The 20,650-nt window shown below is 38.8% G+C and overlaps 1 protein-coding gene across 9 annotated transcripts in view; it reads left to right on the plus strand.

Annotated features, from left to right (window-relative positions):
- Window positions 1-20,650, plus strand: part of Tfdp2 (transcription factor Dp-2) — a 115,170-nt gene that overhangs the window by 18,666 nt on the left and 75,854 nt on the right. For 3 of the 9 annotated variants that reach the window (XM_040739663.1, XM_040739660.1, XM_040739664.1), the window contains exons 2-3: window positions 5,820-5,895; window positions 6,918-7,019. The exons of 2 other annotated variants lie outside the window; for them this stretch is intronic. Coding sequence is in view for 3 of the 7 variants with exons in the window: in XM_040739657.1 (XP_040595591.1) it covers window positions 7,005-7,019; window positions 17,160-17,226 (82 nt within the window). In the remaining 4 variants the exon portion in view is untranslated. Of the gene's footprint in view, window positions 1-5,819; window positions 5,896-6,917; window positions 7,020-17,159; window positions 17,227-20,650 lie in introns of those variants that run through there. 4 more of the 9 variants (XM_040739656.1, XM_040739658.1, XM_040739657.1 and 1 more) reach the window with 3 other exon arrangements.

Consider the following 20,650-nt stretch of genomic DNA (forward strand, 5'->3'; position numbering starts at 1 on the left):
AAGTGCTCTTAACTCTTAAGATGTCTAAACCCGGCTCTTAATCTAAATTGAATGTGGTGGCGTATGTATATAATCCCCAAAATTTAGAGGAAGAAATAGGTTTCATACAAGTTTGAGACGAACCAGAGCCACCAAATGAATCCGAGATGGCCTAGAAGTAAGAAATTGAAGCTCTATCTCAAACAGTGAAGTTAAATGTTCTCTACTACAAATATATTTTCCATTATACCTTCACAAAATTACCAAACAGCTGGGAAGTGGTGGTACTTCCCCTTAATCCCAGCACTGGGAAGCAGAGGCAGGTGGATTTCTGTGAGTTTGAGGCCAGCCTGGGTCTACAGAGCAAATTCCAGGGCAGGCTTCAAAAGCTACACAGAGAAACGTTGTCTTGAAAAACATAAATAAATAAATGTGTTAGTTCTGAAATCCTTTTGTTCATTGTTATGAGACTGATATTCAGAATTCTGCTTGTAGCTTACTCACATTTCAGATGTGTGTATGTGCTAAATGTTTATGTCTTCATTTTTCGGTGCTCAGTCATGTTGAATAGGTTTTTCACATATTTAAAAATACTGATATAGCTGGGTGGTGGTGGTACACATCTTTAATTCCAGCACTCAGGGGGGAAGGCAGGTGGATCTCTGTGAAATCGAGGCCAGCCTGGTCTACAGAGTGACTTCCAGGACATGCTCCCAAAAACCAAACCAAACAAACAAATAAATTAGATAAGCAAATGAAATCTATGTTTCAATTAATATTCTCTGAGCTCTTTCCATGTGCAGGTTTTGGATATATAATGAATTAAATGACCAGGGCTCCTGCTCTCACAGAATGTACACTTTTGTTGGTAGAGACAAACCACAGCCTGATAATCACATGCATAAATTTATTATGGCAACTCAGGGTATCTCTGAAAAGAGAAGTAGCTGAGCAGTAAGTGTAGAAGCCTCTGACCTAGTCTGGGCAGAGGAAAAGGATTAGTTCCCTTGACGGGGGAACATCTGAGAAGAGATGTAGAGGAATTTACCAGACAAAACTTTCAGGCAGGAGAAACAGCATGCACAGAGGGAGGCCTGAGATAGGAGGAGCATGTTGGGGAAGAACTGTGAAAAGGCTAGTTAAGACATGAAGGAGTGGCTTCGTACATGAAGCATTTACTGCCCAGGTTGATGACCTGAGCTTGAACTTGGCAACTTGAATTTGATCCCAGCATCCACATGGTGGAAGGAAAGAGCCAGTTCCTTCAACACCTGTGCTGTGGTGCGTGTGTACCTGCGCACACACTCATGTACACACACACACACACACACACACACACACACACAGTAATTACACCTTTCTCCTGTTTAAAGGTAGTGAAATTGAGTCAGCAGGGGCTATGGACAGTGGTTTAGTAAGAACTAAGCACACATTCTTCACCTGATTTACACTCCCAGGTAAGGCTGGTACCCCATTATTTATTATTTATTTAATTCACCTGTTTATGTATGTATTTTTGTGATGCCGGGTATTCAATCCAGAGTCTCCCACATGTCAAGCAAGTGCTTTACTGTTGAATTTCATGCCACTTGCTTTTAAACTTTCAATCATGAGAATGTATTTAAAATTAGTAATGCCTATTAATTACATGTTACTTGGATGAACTTTAATTTTGTGGCTTCTTTTACTGGCACTATTAGAAAGTCTACAGATCCAGAATGAAGTGGAATTGCTTGCTTTTCCCTGTAGTTTGGTTAGTATATCACCTTGAGTTTTATGCTGGAGCCTCTTAAGTTGTGATTAGAATGTAAAAGGGCTTGCATGTTGAGACCATCTGTCTGAAAGTTGACAAGAAATCGTGGCAGATGGTGAGGTTGACTGGTTTTTTTGAGCTTGCCATAATGTGTTCATGAAGCTGGAAGAAGACATCTGATTGAGTTTGTAAGTAGCAGAAGACCTTGGAAACAGAAAGGAGCATGCAGTTGTTCAGTTTGGATAAACATTATGCATCAGCACACATGGATGGCTGGCTTATATCTGAGGTTATCAGCATTGCCAAAGATAGCCACTTGTGAAAATATTTAGTGACCCTTCATCTTCTTGACATTTGGGAAAGTTTAAAGTCCCATATTGAAAATTTGCAGGTAATTTTTACATTAGTCAATATAAAAGAAAAACAAAACCTGTTTAAAACATTTAGGAGTGCTTAACCTTTTAAAATTGTAATTGAAGCATTTTTTCTTTTTTTCTGTTTGAAAATTGTTATTTATGTTGTATTCTTCATTTCATCTTCATGCAGATTATTCATTGCTTACTTTGGAAGAGGAAACCAATTCCACCCTCTAACATTTTTTATCCTGTGTTAGGCAGTGTCTTATGGTTTTATATGTGTCATCTTATTTAATGAAGTATGTATTCCTTTAATGCTTGGAAGAAAACAAATGAGGCACAGAAATATTATGGTAAATTTGTTCAATAAACATTTAGGCACTTTTGGCTTTATTTTAAACATTTATCATTTAGACAGCATTTAGAGATTCTCGTCTGTGCTGAACTCTGGTAAGAAGATTCAAAGAGAATACTAAACACAATTATCCTTAGCTCTGTCACTTTTACTGATGTGGTTAAACACTCTTACTGGAGTGTTCTGAAATAGATCCTGTTAATTTCCTAACTTTTTAACTTTTCCACTCCCCCGTGTGGTCCTGGGAGAGTCTAACCCAGACTCTTGGTAAGCACTCTAATTATAGAGCTACATGTCCAGCATCCTTTTGTTAGTTTCTTTTTATTTGCTTCAATCTTGTGCCACTCAGTAGCCTGATTTTTAGGAAATATGATACAGTATAAAATACTGAGAACAGGAGTGAAGCAAATGCATAGAGAAAAATGCCATTACAACCATGCTCTGGGCTCATTGAGGTAGAGAAAGGGGATCCCTTGTAGCCAAATCTGCTAAGCTCACTTCCTTAGTATTTGCTTATGCCTTGTTGGCCAGTCATGTCATATGCTTAGACCATCTGTGAGGTAGGAGAGGGGAGCGTTTCAGTGATCGCATTGCCACCTTCAACTTTTTAAAAATACTTTTTAAAGATTTATTTATTTATTATGTATACAGTGCTCTGCCTGCATGACAGAAGAGGGCACCAAATCCAAATCACATAGATGGCTGTGAGCCAGTATGTGGTTGCTGGGAATTGAACTCAAGACCTCTGGAGGAGCAGCCTGTGCTCTTAACCTGAGCGATCTCTCCGGCTCCCACTTTCAACTTCTTAAGGAAGAGAAAAATAATAGGGAATAAATTCTGCCTTAGATGTATACATAAAAAGCTCATAAAACTTAATGAGTTCAAATCATATTTTCTATGGCAAACACATCATTATTTTCTGTCAGAATTGTATTTTAGTAGGTCATAAAATAGTATTTTGATTTATTTTTCATTGAGTAGCTTTTATTTTATATTGTATTTTATTTTTTATTTGCATTGGTGTTTTGTCTTCATGTATGTCTATGTGAGGTCATCAGATCTTGGAGTTGAGAGCTGCCATGTGGGTACTGGGAATTGAATCTGGGTCCTGGAGCCTGGAGGAGCAGTTAATGATCTTAACCACTGAGCCATCTCTCCAACCCCCCCTTAATGTTATTATTGTGTATATTTATGATGTTATTTTTGTTTTAAATATTTTAAATTATTTTTATTCTTTGAGTATTTCATACATGAATTCAGGTGCCCCCCCCCTTTTTTTTTTTTTTGGTTTTACGAGACAGGGTTTCTCTATATTGTTTTGGAGGCTGTCGGTCCAGCCCGGCCTCGAACTTTCAGAGATCCGCCTGCCTCTGCTTCCCGAGTGCTGGGATTAAAGGCGTGCGCCACCACCGCCCGGCTGCCCTTTTGTATTGTATAGATTTCTCTCATATCCCATTGAGTCCAGTTTATGCTGCTATGTGCAAGTATGTGGGAAAATTGTAAGAATAACTTTATTTATATCAGAGTATATGACGTGTATGGGTGCACATGCTACAACATGGGTATGAAGATCAGAGAACAGCTTTGCAGAGGCAGTTCTCTCCTTCTACCCTTGGCTCCAGGGATCAAACTCCAGGGTTGTTCAACAGACACTTACACTCAGCCATCTCTCTGGCCCCGTTGGTTTTTGAGACAGGGTCTCCTGTAGCTCAGCCTGCTCTGGAACTCACTGTCATGCCATTATTGATCTTTCTACCTTTACATTTTTTTCTCTACATTCTTTTTTTTGTTGTTGTTGTTTTTTTGAGACAAGGTTTCTCTGTATTGCTTTGGAGGCTGTCCTGGAACTCTCTCTGTAGACCAGGCTGGCCTTGAACTCACAGAGATCCGCCTGCCTCTGCCTCCCAAGTGCTGGGATTAAAGGCGTGCGCCACCACCGCCCGGCTTTTTCTCTACATTCTTAAGTGTGCCTTTCTTCTTTCTTTCTGAGCGCCTCTCTTTTAACCCTAGTGTTTAAAAATCTTTATTAAAAGTCAATAAACTCCACTTTGTTCTAAGACAATTTAATATTTATTTATTTATTTTTGAGGCAGAATTTCCCTGTATAGCTTAGGCTAGCCTGGATCACTGTGCTACTGTTTATCTTAAGTTGGCCTCACACCTGTAATTTCTCTTGCTCGCTCCTAAATAATAGTAGTTGTGAGCTACTATGACTGGCAAAGTAATTTTAAAAGAAAAATAATGTGACCCTCTTTCCAAATATCAAATAAATAACACAAAAAAGAGAAAAGCTACAGAAGTAAAGAACTCCTGAATGCCCTTGTCCAGATTCGCCAATTATAAACATTTTTATATGTTTTATTTTCACTTCTATATATTTTTCATTTGAAATTTAGTCCTTGTTATCATGCCACTTGCCTCCTCAAGTATTTTAGTGTTTGTTTTCTTTTTCTAAGATAAAGGATATTTCACTTAAAGAAAAACCTTATAGTTTATGGACTAATATCCAGAAATGACCTGGTTGCTTACACCTATATTTCTAGCATTTAGAAGGCCGAATCAAGAGAGGATAATCATGAGGCCACTTGATCTACATATTGAGTTCTAGACTAGCCAGGGCTCTGTAGCAAGGCTCTGCCTAAATTAAAAAACAAACAAACAAATAGGCAAAGAAAAAAACAGAAAGAAAGAAGAAATAGCACACAGACATGCGTGCACGCTGCGCATGGACTTTTCCAGTTGCTCCGATATTGGTCTTCTTAGGAATCATGTTTTTCTGATCTAGTGTTTATTTTGTATTTTGAGATCACACAGTTTTTCTTTTTTTTTTTAACTTTATTTTAGTTTTTCTAAATATGGATCTTTTTAGCTTCCTTTGCTTGTTTTTGACACTAATGAGTTGAGTTTAGGCTGTTATTTTGAAGAACAACTTTCACTTTGTATTTCTTGAGTTTTTTTTTTAATGATTAGGTTTTGCATGTTGGATAGTAATGTCTCAGAAGTGATATGATGTCCATCTCAGTGCACTTAGGACTCATGATGACTTATCTAATTTTTGGTGGCTACTAGGTAACTTTAAGTAATGTGTGCAAGGTTTCTTTACTGGGAAATTTGAATTAAGGTATTTTATAAGGCTGGGTATTGGTGGCGAATGCCTTTAATCTTAGTACTGGCGGTGGGGGGACCAGAGCCAGGCAAGTCTCTGTGAATTCAAAGCCAGCCTGGTCTACTGAGTTCCAGGACAGGCTCCAAAGCTACACAGAAGAGAAACCCTGTCGGGGGGTGAGTGGGTAAGAAGACATTTTATAAGGAGATATTTCAATATTATGTTAATATCTTGTTACACACACACACTTTTTTTTTTTTTTTGAGGCAGGGTTTCTCTGTAGCTTTGGAGCCTGTCCTGGAACTCACTCTATAGACTTGTCTGCCTCCCTGGTACTGGTTTAAAGGTATGTGCCACCACCGCCCAGCTTTTGTTGCATATTTTTAGTACTTAGTGTTACCCGTTCTTGCTTTACTAGTTTATTGTGATGGTTATATGGTGGTGGTTTTAACAAATGTAGAATTCATTACATTTATTAGTTGGCATTCTCCTGATCCTTTAAGTTTTCCTCTGTCATCTCTAATTGTTTTCATGAGTGGGCTTATAATTTTACTATCATTAAGATATTTTGATTCAGTGTGCAGTTGTAGGTTCCATAAGTTGCCGTGTGTGTGTGTGTGTGTGTGTGTGTGTGTGTGTGTGTGTGTGTGTGTGTGTGTGTGTGTGTGTTTTGGTGGGGGGATTCGAGACACGGTTTCTCTGTGAAACAGTCCTGGCTGTCCTGGAACTCACTTTATAGAACAGGCTGCCTTGAACTCACTGAGATTGACCTGCCTCTGCCTCCCAAGTGCTAGGATTAAAGGTGCACCACTGCCAAGCTAGCCCTCGTGTTTTGTTTTGTGTTTTTGCTTTTTGAGACAAGGTTTCTCTGTAACAGCCCTGGCTGTACTGGAACTCACTCTGTAGACCAGGCTGGCCTCGAATTCACAGAGGTCTGTCTGCCTCTGCTTCTGGAGTGCTGGGATGATAGTCATGTGCCACCATCACCTGGATGCACTTATGTATTTTTAAATGTGTCTGTCGGTGTTTGAACGTTTTGTCTTTTGGAACAATAAGATAGTCCAGGTTTGTCTCGTACCTTTCCCTACTTACCTTGGAATTAGCCCTTTCTCCATGAAGCCCCGATGTTCTTTCAGTGCATTATCTAAGCAACGTAGCATAACTACTGCATCCCTTGAGAGCAAAGCAGATTTGTCAAATTACTTAACTGCTTTAAACTCCACTTATCTGGAATGGAGGTAAAAATGACAGCCTACTGCTGTCCTAAGGATTAATTTAGACAATTCACTTAGAAGTACATGTCTCAGTAAATTTGACGTGAATATTGCCTATTATTACATTACTATTCCCTCTTTTTCCCTTTAACAGGATATTTTAAAGAATTGTTGAAGATGAAGTTTTTATTTTTGTATGTTTTTAATGGCTATGCAGAATATTAAATAGAACACATTTGACATGACAACGAAAAATGTAAGTATTTGTAATTTTTAAAAAATAACTTTTTAAATGAGCCTATGTTGCTTTGCTATAGATATTTTCTCACTATTCTGGTTAATAAAATTCAGAATGTTGCCTGGATTTATAATTGTTTTTGATTGTGTAGTGTGTAAGATAAACTTAATACTATAGTACTTTCATAGCCATTATAGGATTCTTGTAGATTGGTGCCAAGCTTTTCTTTTTCAGCAGCTGCAAATTGCTATCTCTAGAAAGTTTCCAACTTGGCTTCTTTTCTGGGGACTGTTACAAATTTGTTTTGGTTGCTAGAGAGTTACTTGGCCTTATTGAGCACATCTATGCTTTCTTTGACTTATTTTTTTCTTTCGTGTTTGCTCAGCGAAATATATATGCTTTTATGTTATTTGGAAGCAGATTGCTACAGAATCCCTGAGGTATTCCCTGAAGACCATCTAAACTTTAGATGTGTTGGAAAAGTTATGTAACTTCTTCCCTCTGTTTAAATTATTATTTCTTTATATCTTTATTGTAAAGATGCAGAGCCGTCTTAGTAATTCACAATTAGGAATTTACTAAGCCCCTAGAAAGATCTGAACCCCAAACCTGGAGTCTGTGATGAATTGGAACAGTGCTTGTTTTCACAGCTCATCCCTTTCTGATGTTATCCATCTGCTTCACTCTCCCTCCTTTCCCCTGAAGATCACCTGAGGTCCATGACCAGCCTCTTTGTCTCTTCTGTGTGTATTCTGAGATGTGCAGGAGGGAAAGAAGCAGTCTGATGGAGCCTGTCATCACTCCCGATTGCAGATTCTTTAGGAAAGCGTTTTTTTAAAATGAGAACAGAGTATTGTGCGTGCATGCACTCGAGTGTACTTACAGTCAGGAAAAACAAAAAGCCTATTTAAAAATGTTAAGGATCCAGTTATGGAAGTGTATGACTGTAATCCCAGCTACTCGGGAGACTGAGGCAGGAAGATGGTGAGTTTGAGGCTAGACTAGCTAATATATATAGCAAGACTATGTCTCAAACACAAAACAAAACAACAAAACACCTACCAGTGATCACAGCAAAACTCAATTAAGGAAAACGTATTAAATGTAGTGGTTTATTTAACTGGAAAGTCTAGAGTTCTCTGGCTTTAAATGCCTCTAGATTTAGAGGATTGAAGAATGGCATCGTATCCCTTGCCCCCATCTTTTGGATGTATAGGTGGTGGCATAATGACTTACTTGGGTCCTGTAGTATTAGTTTATAAAAAGATATGGAACTTTTAGTTTTTGCTAATCAATTCCACAGAGGTAGTTTGAATACCCTGTTTAGTTCACAGATCTAGACAGCGTGTGGAAGGAAATAGGATGTCACAAATGTGAGGCCTGGGCCAGGAGCCTCTCATTAATGTTTCTTGCCAGAGTTACAAAGGATGTTTCATGGATATTTTTACAAAGAGGATGAGATGAGGTACTGACATATATTCTCTACATCTTATCAAGTAGTACTTACTATCTAATGAGTTTTCTAGACCAAAAATTCAGGTATATTGTATTTTAAGAGTACCTAGTATACAAAATAGATTTTTTCTTTTTGAGATGGGGGGTCTTGCTATCTAGCCGGGCCAGCCTCTCAGACTCAGTCCTTCTACATCAGTGTCCTAAGTGGGGGGTAACACCATGCCTGTCCTTAAAAGAAATTTTGACAAATAAACCAAGGTGTACTATATTTTGCCTTTTCGTTGAAACTTTTTTATATACACTTTTTTTTTCTAACAGAAAATAACAAATACTTTTTCTTGATACTTAAGCAGCATTTTAAGAGGCTATTTTATGTTACCCATACTATTGACAATATACTAGTTTTTTTATGAGTCATTATGTTTTCTCCATTTTAAATGTTTCTATTTTTCCTTTATAAGTTATTAAACTTTTATTTATGTATGGACTTATCTGTGTGTGTGGATGTATCTGTATTGTGAGTAGGTGTGCACATAGCCACAGAGTGCTTGTGCAATTCAGAAGACAACTTTCAGGTATTAGGTCTTCTTCCACTGTGGATTGACTATCTCTCTGGCCATATTTGTAATCTGAAATAAGATCTTAGCCTGGCGATGGTGGCACATGCCTTTAATTCCAGCACTCAGGAGGCAGAGGCAGGTGGATCTTTGTGAGTTCAAGGCCAGCCTGGTCTACAAGAGCTAGTTCCAGGACAGTCTCCAAAGCCACAGAGAAACCCTATCTTGAAAAACCAGAAAAGAAAAAAGGAAAAAAGAAAGAAATAAGGTCTTATATAGCCCATGTTTGCATTGAATGCTTCTTCTGCATCTCAAATGCTAAGATTACTATCATACACCACTATGGCATTTTTGTTTAAGAGTTTTGTTTTGAGATAGGATCTCACTTCATTGTTTAGACTGGCCTCGAATTTACTATGTAATCCAAGCCTCCTACTTATGGTGGTCATCCAACTTTAGTCTTCCAACTGGTGGGACTATGTATATAAATAAGCCACCTTCCTTGACCTTTGTTTTTTAAGACAGGATATTGCTGTATCCTAGATCTTTTTTTTTTAAGGATTTTATTTATTACGTATACAGTGTTCTGCCTGCATGTATGTCTGCATGCCAGAAGAGGGCACCAGATCTCATAACAGATGGTTGTGAGCCACCATGTAGTTGCTGCGAATTGAACTCAGGACCTCTGGAAGAACAGGCAGTGTTCTTAACCCCTGAGACATCTCTCCAGCTCCCGTATCCTAGATCTTGATCTAACCTGTCTTAAAACTCATTTTCTGCTTCTTTTTAAGGATATTTTACTTTGAACATTTTGTACCCTTTTGTTCATTTGTCAGATTATTTCCATCCAACAAAAATCTTAGGAAATTAATGAGACATTACTCATTGTGTATGGTTTTTGTTTTTGCTTTTTTGCAGAGATTATCTTTTCCCCCTTTTTTAGTAGTAGTAGAGATTGAATGTTGGACCTCATCTATATGAAGCAAGCCCTTTAGTACTGTATTATGTCCTCAGCTCTAAGAGTTCTTGAATCATATTGCTAAATGGTGTTTTCTAAAGGCTGCTTATTTATTTACTTATCAACAATGTATGAGAGTGACTTTTCTCTTACATATATGATTATACATGCATGTTTCTTTTTAAAACAGAATAAAAAAATTTGAGTACATTGCAAGGGGCAATGAACCCAATGGTAGGAAGAGTGCTGTCTATAGGTTTTTATTTTGAATCTTAGCCACTCTAACCAGTAAAAAGTTGTATGTCATTTCTTTCGGATTACTAATTAGGTTAAACTAATATTCTATGTGTTTATTTGTTATCCACATTTCTGTTTGGAAATTGTATGTGTTGACGTGTTAGAAACAGTTGGCATCTAAATAACTAAAATTTAAATATTACTTCACCATAAACAAAGATGCACAATTATTTTATGTAAGGTATTCAAGTCTGTTTACATATGTACATTATATAGTGATGATTTCAGAATTATATTGCCTGTGAAAGGTAGAGCTTACCTTCAAGTACAGATCATCTTATTTGAATTATTTTCTATGACAGATATACTAAATATCAGTGCAGTTTATAATATTCTTATTGAGGAATACAATTTGATTGTTAAAAATAGACTTAAGGTCAGGCGATGGTGGCTCATGCCTTTAGTCATAGATCTCTGTGAGTTTGAAGCCAACCTGGTGAACAGAGTGAGTTCCAGGACAGCCAGGCTGTGAAACTCTGTTTCAAACAAAACAAAAAAACACCCCACACAGAAACAAGCTGGTTGTGGTGGCTCATGCCAACAGGATTTGCTGAAGGAGGCAGAGGCAGGATGATCATGAGTTTGAGGCCCACCTGGGCTACCCATTTTATAAAAAAACCAAACAGAAATAGGCTTAGGTATTTTTATTTAGTATACCTTTAGTGACTGCTCACAGTTTGTAGTACATCATTAGAGCAATTATTCCATATTTATTTATCTTATATCTATCTATACCTTAAACCCATTAAATTTGCTTAAGAAAATTTATAGTGAAATACCCAGATAGAAGAGATTTCTTAGTTTCTGATTAGGCAAAAAGCATAACATGAAATATGAGTTCTTTTTTTTCTCTTGCTCAGTGAAAATTTCTTTTGTATTTTTTTCTGAGACAGGATCTCACTGGTTAGCGTAGGCTGTCCTGGACCTCACTACTTTGATCTTGTGTTGCTCCCTGATAAGCCCTTCAAATGCTGGGATCACAGACTTGTATCATCATGCCCACTTCAGTTCCTTTTTAAATTTTAATTAATTAATTTTTTTTGTGGTTTTTACGAGACAGGGTTTCTCTGTATTGTTTCGGAGGCTATCGGTCCAGCCTGGCCTCGAACGCACAGAGATCTGCCTGCCTCTGCCTCCCGAGTGCTGGGATTAAAGGCGTGCGCCACCACCGCCCGGCCTTAATTAATTAATTTTTAAGATTTAATTTTACTGGTTGTGTGTGTGTGTGTGTGTACACGTGTACGTGCATGCATGTGTGAGTTGTGTCTGTATACGTGCGAGGATACATATGCTTGGAGATGTCTATGGAGACTAGAAGAGAGGGCACTGTGTACTCTGTTTTTTTGTTTTGTGTTTTTGTTTTTTTTTCAAGACAGGGTTTCTCTGTATTGCTTTGGAGGCTGTCCTGGAACTCACTCTGTAGATCAGACTGGTCTTGAACTCACAGAGTTACATACACCTGCCTCCCTCGAGTACTGGGATTAAAGTTGTGCGCCACCAACGCCCAGCCACTGTATACACTTGAGCTGCAATTATAGGAGATTGTGAGCTCCATCACCTTGAATGTTAGGAAGCAAATATGATCCTCTGTAAGAGCAATGATCACTTTTGGTCACTCTCCTCAACCCCATAATTCTTTATTTGTTTATTTGCTAGTTTGTTTGAAACAAGGCCATCCTGGAACTCACTATGTAGACTAAAATGGCCTTGAACTCAGAGATCTGCCCACCAAGCACTGGGAATACAGTCTAGTACTACCATGCCCCAATCCTTAATTCTATTTAAATAGATAGGATAAGGAAAGAACTTTATTATTTATTTATTTATTTATTTAGTTCGTTTTCTTGAGACAGTGTTTCTCTGTGTAACCCTGGCTGTCCTAGAACTCTGTAGACCAGTCTGGCATCAAACTCAGAGCCACATGCCTCTGCCTCCCAAGTGCTGGGATTAAAGGCAGTGTGTCGCCACTGCCTGCCCGCCTGCCTGTTTTTTTTTTTTGTTTGTTTGTTTGTTTTGAGAGAGAGGGTCTACAGAGTACTGGCTGTCTGGAACTCACTACTCACAGAGATCAACCTGCCTCTGCCCACCTCCTTCCTCCCCCGGACTCCTGGGATTAAAGGCATGCACCACCAGGCCTTGCAGAATATACATGCCTGCCAAGACTGGAAGCATTGGAGTTTTTGGAGCTTGGCTTACAGATGGTTGTGAGCTGCCTGACATGAGTGCTGCATAGCATACACTCTTTTTTTTTTTTTTTTTTTTTTTTTTGGTTTTTCGAGACAGGGTTTCTCTGTGGCTTTGGAGGCTGTCCTGGAACTCGCTCGGTAGACCAGGCTGGTCTCGAACTCACAGAGATCCGCCTGCCTCTGCCTCCCGAGTGCTGGGATTAAAGGCGTGCGCCACCAACGCCCGGCCATAGCATACACTCTTAACCATTGAGCCATCTTTCCAGCCTGGGAAAGAATTTTTGTTATTTTCATTTGTTTGTTTTTGTTTTTCTAGACAGGGTTTCTCTGTAACAACTCTGGCTACCCCTGAGCTCACTTTGTAGCTCATGCTCAAAGTCACAAAAGTCACTCTGTTGGGTGCTGGTATAAAGGTGTGTTCTACCCCTGCCTGGTAAGAAAGAATATTTTAAAATGTCTTTCCCAGATAACCTTTTTACTTTTAAGTAATGTGCTTTGAGTCTTTACACTACGAAATATAAAAGTAGGATTTAATGTATAATTTATTAAATGGGTTTTGGTAGTATTCTTATGAATTTTAGATTAAAACACTTCCCAAGATTAAAACTAGGCGGTAATATTGAGACTTGGTTGACCTTTATCTAATTTTTAACTGTACAATGAAGGTATGGATGTACAGCTGCATAAAACATTTTGGATTCGTTTGCTGCTTTACTCTGCATGCAAAAACTGGCATGAAGAGCAGGTGTTTAAACCTAACAGGAACCCAGTAACTGCCGTCTGTACTGTGAATATGTGGGTTTTGTTGAGGTTTTTGGTTTCTTTTTTTTACTGTTATTTTTATAAAATAAGTAAAACATGAAACAACTCTCCCGAAGTTACTGTATGTATTAAAAGGCCCCATAGTAAACATGGGATAAATATATTTAAAAGTTGTCTTTGAAAAAAAAAGTTGTCTTTGTCATTTTTGTTTCCTTTTCGGAGTAGGACAGACTAAAAGTTTGTCTTCTTTGTAGCAGAATCACTTACAGTGTGAGTAAGCTCCTTAATAATGACAGCACAAAGTTCAACAATGTTCAACATTATATTTGTGAACAATTCAGGAGAGCCATTATGTGGCTATTTGTTGCATTTTTTAAGGCTAACTAAACTTAAATTTCTGTGCAAAGCATCTACACCATTGCATAGAATTGAGAAGCTAGTTTTTAGACATCTCAGTGTCAATTTTTTTTCCTTTCTTTTTTTGGGACAGGGTTTCTCTGTGGCTTTGGAGGCTGACTTGGAACTAGATCTTGTATACCAGGTTGTTCTCGAACTCACAGAGATCCCACTTTCCTTTGCCTCCCCTGTGTGGGATCAATAGTGTGCATCACCACCACCCTGCCTCAGTGTCAGTTTCTGTCATAAAAAAAAAATTGATTTTAAGAGGCTGGAGAAATGACTCAATGGTTAAGAGCACATGCTGCTCTTCCAGAGGACCCAGGTTCAATTCCCAGTACCTACATGGTAGCTCTCAACTGCCTGTAACACCAAGATCTGATACCTTCACACAAACATATACGCAGGCAAAACACCAATTCAGATGAAATAAAAAATTTTAAAAATGATTTTAGGTGCCATTTATGTATTATATCAGAATTACTTGTCTGTGTTGAATGATACGTAAAAGTATTTAGGTAAAATTTAGGTAAAAGGAAACTGTGCTTAGTAAAGAATTTTAACCACTGAATAATGAAATCGTTAGCGCTTAAACTATTAAATTGTAAAGGACCATGTGAGTGCTTATGGGGGATATATAATATAAAACATTCAATAGTTAAAAATAGTTCATTGTGGGCCTGGAAAGATATCTCAGCAGTTAAAAGAACTGACTTCTCTAGAAGTCAAGCACCCACATGGTAGCTTACAACTGTCTGTAATAGTGCTGGAATAGAACTCATTATGGCCTCAAATTATTGATCCTTATCTTGGTGTTTCTACATGTCTAAACTATTAAATGATCACTACAGTCAAGCTAGTTAACAAATTCTTACTTTTATGGTAGGTTGGATGTGTTCCTGAGTGTGTGTACTGAGTATATTTAATTTAATATTGATCTGTGCTGGTATAGCTCAGCTGACTTTGTCTTGTATGCCAGACCTTCTGGGTTCAATTCCATTACTGCCTTTCACCGCCCCCCCCAAAAAAAACTATCCTCAAAACAAATTACAAGTATACAATATGGTACTTCAGTGACCTGGGAAGTCGGTGGCTCAGGCCTTTAATCCCAGGACTTGGAAGGCAAAAGCAGGCAAATCTCTGTGAGTTCGAGGTCTGCCTGGTCAAAAGCTACAGAAAAAAAAAAAACCTGTCTCAAAAAAAAAAAAAGATACTTTAGTGAGCATCATCATGATACAAATCAGGCCTTCAGAAACTTAAAAGAATTTTAAAAAACACAAAACTGCGGGGTGGTGGTGGTGCACACCTTTAATCCCAGCACTCGGGAGGCAGAGGCAGGTAGATCTCTGTGAGTTCGAGGCCAGGCTGGACCGACAGCCTCCAAAACAATACTGAGAAACTCTGTCTCATAAAACAAACAAACAAAAACCAAACAAAAACACAAAGCTTTGAAACGTTGTACATTTGACTTAAAAATTTTTTTTTACTTTTTTTTTTTTTTTTTTTTTTTGGTTTTTTTCGAGACAGGGTTTCTCTGTGGCTTTGGAGGCTGTCCTGGAACTCGCTCGGTAGTCCAGGCTGGTCTCGAACTCACAGAGATCCGCCTGCCTCTGCCTCCCGAGTGCTGGGATTAAAGGCGTGCGCCACCAACGCCCAGCTTTTTTTTTTTTTTTTTTACTACTTTATGTGTAAGTTTGCCTGCACATATATCTAGGCACTCTGTGTGCCGGGGACTCACAGAGGCCAGAAGAGTGCATCAAATCCCAGCACTCGGAAGGCAGAGGCAGGCGCGTCTCTGTGAGTTTGAAGCCAACCTGGTCTACAGAGAGAGTTCAGGACAGGCTCCAAAGCAATACAGAGAAACTGTCTCGGGGGAAAAAAAAGAAGAAGAAGAAGAAGAAGGAGGAGGAGGAGGAGGAGGAGGAGGAGGAGGAGGAGGAGGAGGAGGAGGAGGAGGAGGAGGAGGAGGAGGAGGAGGAGGAGGAGGAGGAGGAGGAGGAGGGAGGAGGAGGAGGAGGAGGAGGAGGAGGAGGAGGAGGAGGAGGAGGAGGAGGAGGAGGAGGAGGAGGAGGAGGAGGAGGAGGAGGAGGAGGAGGAGGAGGAGGAGGAGGAGGAGGAGGAGGGTTTGAGGTACCAACTACAATTTGTAATGTTGAAAGTTTGCAAAATACAGCAAGTTTGTAATGTTACAAGATTACAAGTCTGTAGTGTATAAAACTATAATATATAGTAATAATGAATCCATTTGTTTATGACTTGCTTTGCACTAAGATTTTTTTCCCATCGAGACAGGGTTTCTCTGTGTAGCCCTGGATGTTAGAACTTACTCTATAGACCATATTGGCCTTGAAGTTAGAGATTTACCTGTTTTTTAAAAATTAAAATTTATTATTATGAGTGTATTTGATGCTGGGGGGCATGCCACAATGTTCTTGTGGAGGTCAGAGGACAACTTTGTGGAATCGATTTCCCCTTTTATCTTTTTGTGAGTTCGAGTTTGAATTCAGCTCTTCAGCCTTACTCCACAAGCACTTTGTCCTGAGCCATCTTGATGGCCCCTGTACCAAGTTTTCAAAGTGGAAATTCCTCTAGGCTCGGGAACACATTTTTCAAATTTTGATGAAAATTGGGTATGGTCATGCATTCCTGTAATTTCAGCACTCTTGAGATAGAGATGAGAGGATCAGAGGATTCATCCTCAGCTATATAGCTTAAGGCCAGCCTGGGACATATGAGGACTTGTATCTACAAGAAAACACAAGTATTTCTTAAGATACTGCATTTTCATATGTGGTACCTGATAGCCCTGTAGATATTACATTGAGTGGAATATACCATCTGAAGGCAGATTGCTACGGAGAGGTGCTGATACATAGTACTAACGAAGGAATGTTGACATAGATTGTAGAATGTGTGCCATGTACTGCTCTGCATTACTTGAACAATCAGAATTGATAAGTACTGGCAGCACATTGTCATTTGTAAGTTTGTAATCTGAAGGGCGTGACCAGGACACATAACAGTGGTTGGCTTTAAGAGCCAGTGTGCACTCAGGACTTGAGGCTTCTGTCATTGTGCTTTAGCGCATTCATGCTATTTTTGTGGAAGTGATTAAGAACATTAGAAATTAAAGGCAGCAATGAGGATATAATTACTCTTATTTTTATAGTGTTAGAGATCAAACCAGGGCATTGTCCATGCTAGGCAAGTGTTCTGCTGCTGAGCCAAGCCTGGCCCTCAGGATGGAATTTGATTTATCTGTTGGCAGCTGCCACATTACTTGTCTTCAAAATATTTAGAAAATTTGTGGATTTTGATTTAACTCATAAATAACATTTCATTAATTTTTAATCTAAAATTCTTAGTTTTTCTGTTTCAAACAATATGGTAACATTTTCTTTTGAGTAACATATTCCTATGGATGATATAATTGATTTCTTAAGATTATAAATAATACTTGATACAGACCTCTGGTAGAAGATATGAAATAGTTTATTAAGTAATACTATAATATTTCAGATCCGAGTATTAATTTTTTTTAATCCAGGCTGGTTTGACATCTACAAATGCAGAACTGAGGGGCTTTATAGATCAGAATTTCAGTCCAACAAAAGGTAAGGATTATTGAATATAAAATTAATATTGTTGCAGTTCTCTTACAAAATATACAGTTATAAGAATTCCTTTGTGATTAATAGTTACATAGTGTTAGGATGGCCTTTGTTCTTTGTGTAAAATTTTTCTCTATCTCTTTCTTTAGAAATCTCAAAGCCCTTTAATCAGTGATTCTATTCTAATTGACACTGCTAAATCTGTTTTCTGTGTATGGTACCACATGACTACAGTCCTAATGCTCATGGTCAGAGCCAGATTTCCTGAGTTTGAGGCCAGTGTGGGCTTTATATTGAGTTCTAGGCTCTCCTGGACTATAGAGTGAGTCTTTGTCTCTAAAACAAAACAAAACAGGGTAGGGGTTAAGGGACTCAGTGGGGCCTCTCTCTTCTCGTGATATGTAATTATTGGCTGATAGAGGTGTTAAGTATTGAATCCCCGGTTGCTGAATTCCTCTGCCAAATTAAACCAAATAAATTGAGATTTAATAAACAGGGCAATGCAAAGCAGAGCACTCTCGGGTAGCGCTCAGGGAAGCAGGGCACAGAGCATGAGGGCACACGTGGCAGATCTATGGGCCTGGTCTCAAATAGCTGGTATGTATGGTCCCAGGCTTCTCAAATACCTGGTAGGCATGGTCCCAGGCATCTCCCGGGAAAGAGCCACTGGTGGCTGGCTTTCTGGAGTGAAGCAGGGTTTGGGGAGAGAAAAGATGGATTAAGGTGGAGATTTCACTAGAACATTCCAGGCTCTTTGGGTATATGGATGCCTGGGACTGGGGTAAAGCTTCCACCAGACCAAGAGAAAGGAAGGAAAGCCATTTTCTTAAGTGGTGTAGCTACTGGGAAGGTGCCCAAGCTCCTGAAACAACAGGAGGGAATCAGTGGAGGTAAGAGGGACAGATGTGATTGGAATATATTGTATATATATATATACAAACTGTCACAGTAAAATGTGTTATGTATGGTTAATATATGCTAATAAAACATTTAAAATTAAACTGTTCACCAGTTTTCTACTTTCAAGTTTAACTTATAAGAAAATGCAATGGAAGAAAATGTAATAAGTAATGTGTTTTCTATTAGATAAATTTTCTAACTAATCTATGATTTACTGGGTCATACTTACTATCAGAAATCTGATTCACCAAATAAGAACTTCCATGAAAACTGGCAATATCTTTATATACATCTCTATGGTATCTTTATCATATAGGCATACATGAAATATTTATGGATGAAATGATAAAATACTTGCAGCTGGATTCAGAGTAATCTACTGTGAGGAGGGTATGCTATACAGGCATTATAGATAAAGCAATATTCTTTATAAGATGAGTGAGTTTTTAAGCTGAGTGATGGATATGTGAAGTATCATTTTTCTCCTGCTTTGTAAATGCTTGACATTTCCCATTGTACAGGTAGGAACAAAATATTTGCCATTTATTTTGAGAAAATACTAGCCTCCTTAAGAGATTTTTTCTATTGTATGAGATGTGCCATGGAGGCTACTAAAGTCTGTACTTAGTATAAAAATATCAGGCTTAAATAATATCAATAGTCTATAGGAATTACTCTACGAGTTTATGTGTTATAAAAGTATTTGATGCTTTTCACTTTTCCCCCCACATGATGTCATGCAAAGAAAGTGGTAATGTAACATTTATTGAATGCACTAAGGCTAAAAAAAAAAAAAGAATTGTTAAAGGTCATAGGTATGATACCTAAGAGCTGTAGCCAACCAAGGCCATGGGGCAAAAGGATATAGTATCTAGGAACACTTAAAACTTTCGACATGTGTTTAGGACACTTCTTTTTTTTTTTTTTTTCCGAGACAGGGTTTCTCTGTGGCTTTGGAGGCTGTCCTGGAACTAGCTCTTGTAGACCAGGCTGGCCTCGAACTCACAGAGATCTGCCTGCCTCTGCCTCCCGAGTGCTGGGATTAAAGGCGTACGCCACCAACGCCCGGCTTTAGGACACTTCTTTAGTAACATACAATGTGCAGGTCAGGGAAAACCCAGAATCTGAGTGAAAGGGAAAATAATAGTAGTGGGGTGGGGGTGATGGAGTGATATAAGCATTTGGAAAATAAGAAAAACACAGCAAGTCTTAAAAGGGAATGGTGACTGAAAATATGCCTTCAAGGTCCCAAGGTTAGGAGAAAATGAGGGTTTAAGCGAGGATGTTGAAATTGGCATGTGAAGGGCAAGAACACTGGGTAAAAAGGTTTGCCCTGGATGTATGGGATCTTAGTACAGTTTAATTACAGAGCAGAGCCTCCATTGCTTAACTGTATAGAACAAGTGGGAAAGTTAGAGATAGAGAATTATTGATGAGACAGAATTAGAGGGGTCAGGGTTAGAAAAAATTTATTCATCATTATTATTAATATTAATAATAATATTATTATTATTTGGCTTTTAAGACATTTTTTTTTCTGTCTGTCCTGTAACTCTATGTAGACTAGCCTCAAACTCACAGAGATCTGCCTGCGTCTGCCTCTTGAGTGCTGGGATTAAAGGCCCATGCCACCATGGTGTGTGTGTGTGTGTGTGTGTGTGTGTGTGTGTGTGTGTGTGTGTGTGTGTGTGTGTGTGTGTGTATGTGTGTGTGTGTTGTTGTTGTTGTTGAATTATCATGGGTGTAGTTTCCTTGTCATTGTTAGGAGATACTCTTGGAGCAGACTTCCTGTCCTCTAGCTCTTATAATGTTCCTATCCCCTGTTCCATGATGGTCTGAGCGTCGAGTGCTGGAGTTGTGTTGAGTATGTATCCCCTATGCTGGACGCCCCACAACTAGTTGTTCTCTGCTCTTTGACCAGTTGTGGGTTTCCTTCATGGTCTCTGTCTGCTGCAAAGAGAAGCTTCTTTGGTGAGACTTACTCTTATCTGTGGGTATAAGGATAAGTATTTAAAATGCAGGTAGCAGCCGGGCGGTGGTGGCGCACGCCTTTAATCCCAGCACTCGGGAGGCAGAGGCAGGCGGATCTCTGTGAGTTCGAGACCAGCCTGGTCTACCGAGCGAGTTCCAGGACAGGCTCCAAAACAATACAGAGAAACCCTGTCTCGAAAAACCTAAATAAATAAATAGCTAAATAAATAAATAAAATGCAGGTAGCAATCATGCTGACTTAGTAAAGTGGCAGTTATAGATCTCATTAGTTCCAGGTAGTGGCTACGCTTGAAGACAAGCACTTTTCCTGCTTAGCCATTTGACAGTCACCAACAACTCAATTCTTGATTCCATTTTTTGAGTGGGGGTTGTTTTGTTTTGTTTTTGAGATAGGCTCTTACTAAATAGCTACATCACTGTAGCTATTCAGAGCTCTGTTTACAGAACTCTATGTATCTATGCCAATTATACATTTTGAGCCTGGGGAAATAACCTAAGGATGAGTTGGGGGACCCACAGACTTGCTGTGAGTTGA

Source organism: Mesocricetus auratus, unplaced genomic scaffold (genome assembly GCF_017639785.1).
Source record: "Mesocricetus auratus isolate SY011 unplaced genomic scaffold, BCM_Maur_2.0 Super-Scaffold_100691, whole genome shotgun sequence".
In the NCBI taxonomy this organism is placed as follows: domain Eukaryota; kingdom Metazoa; phylum Chordata; class Mammalia; order Rodentia; family Cricetidae; genus Mesocricetus; species Mesocricetus auratus.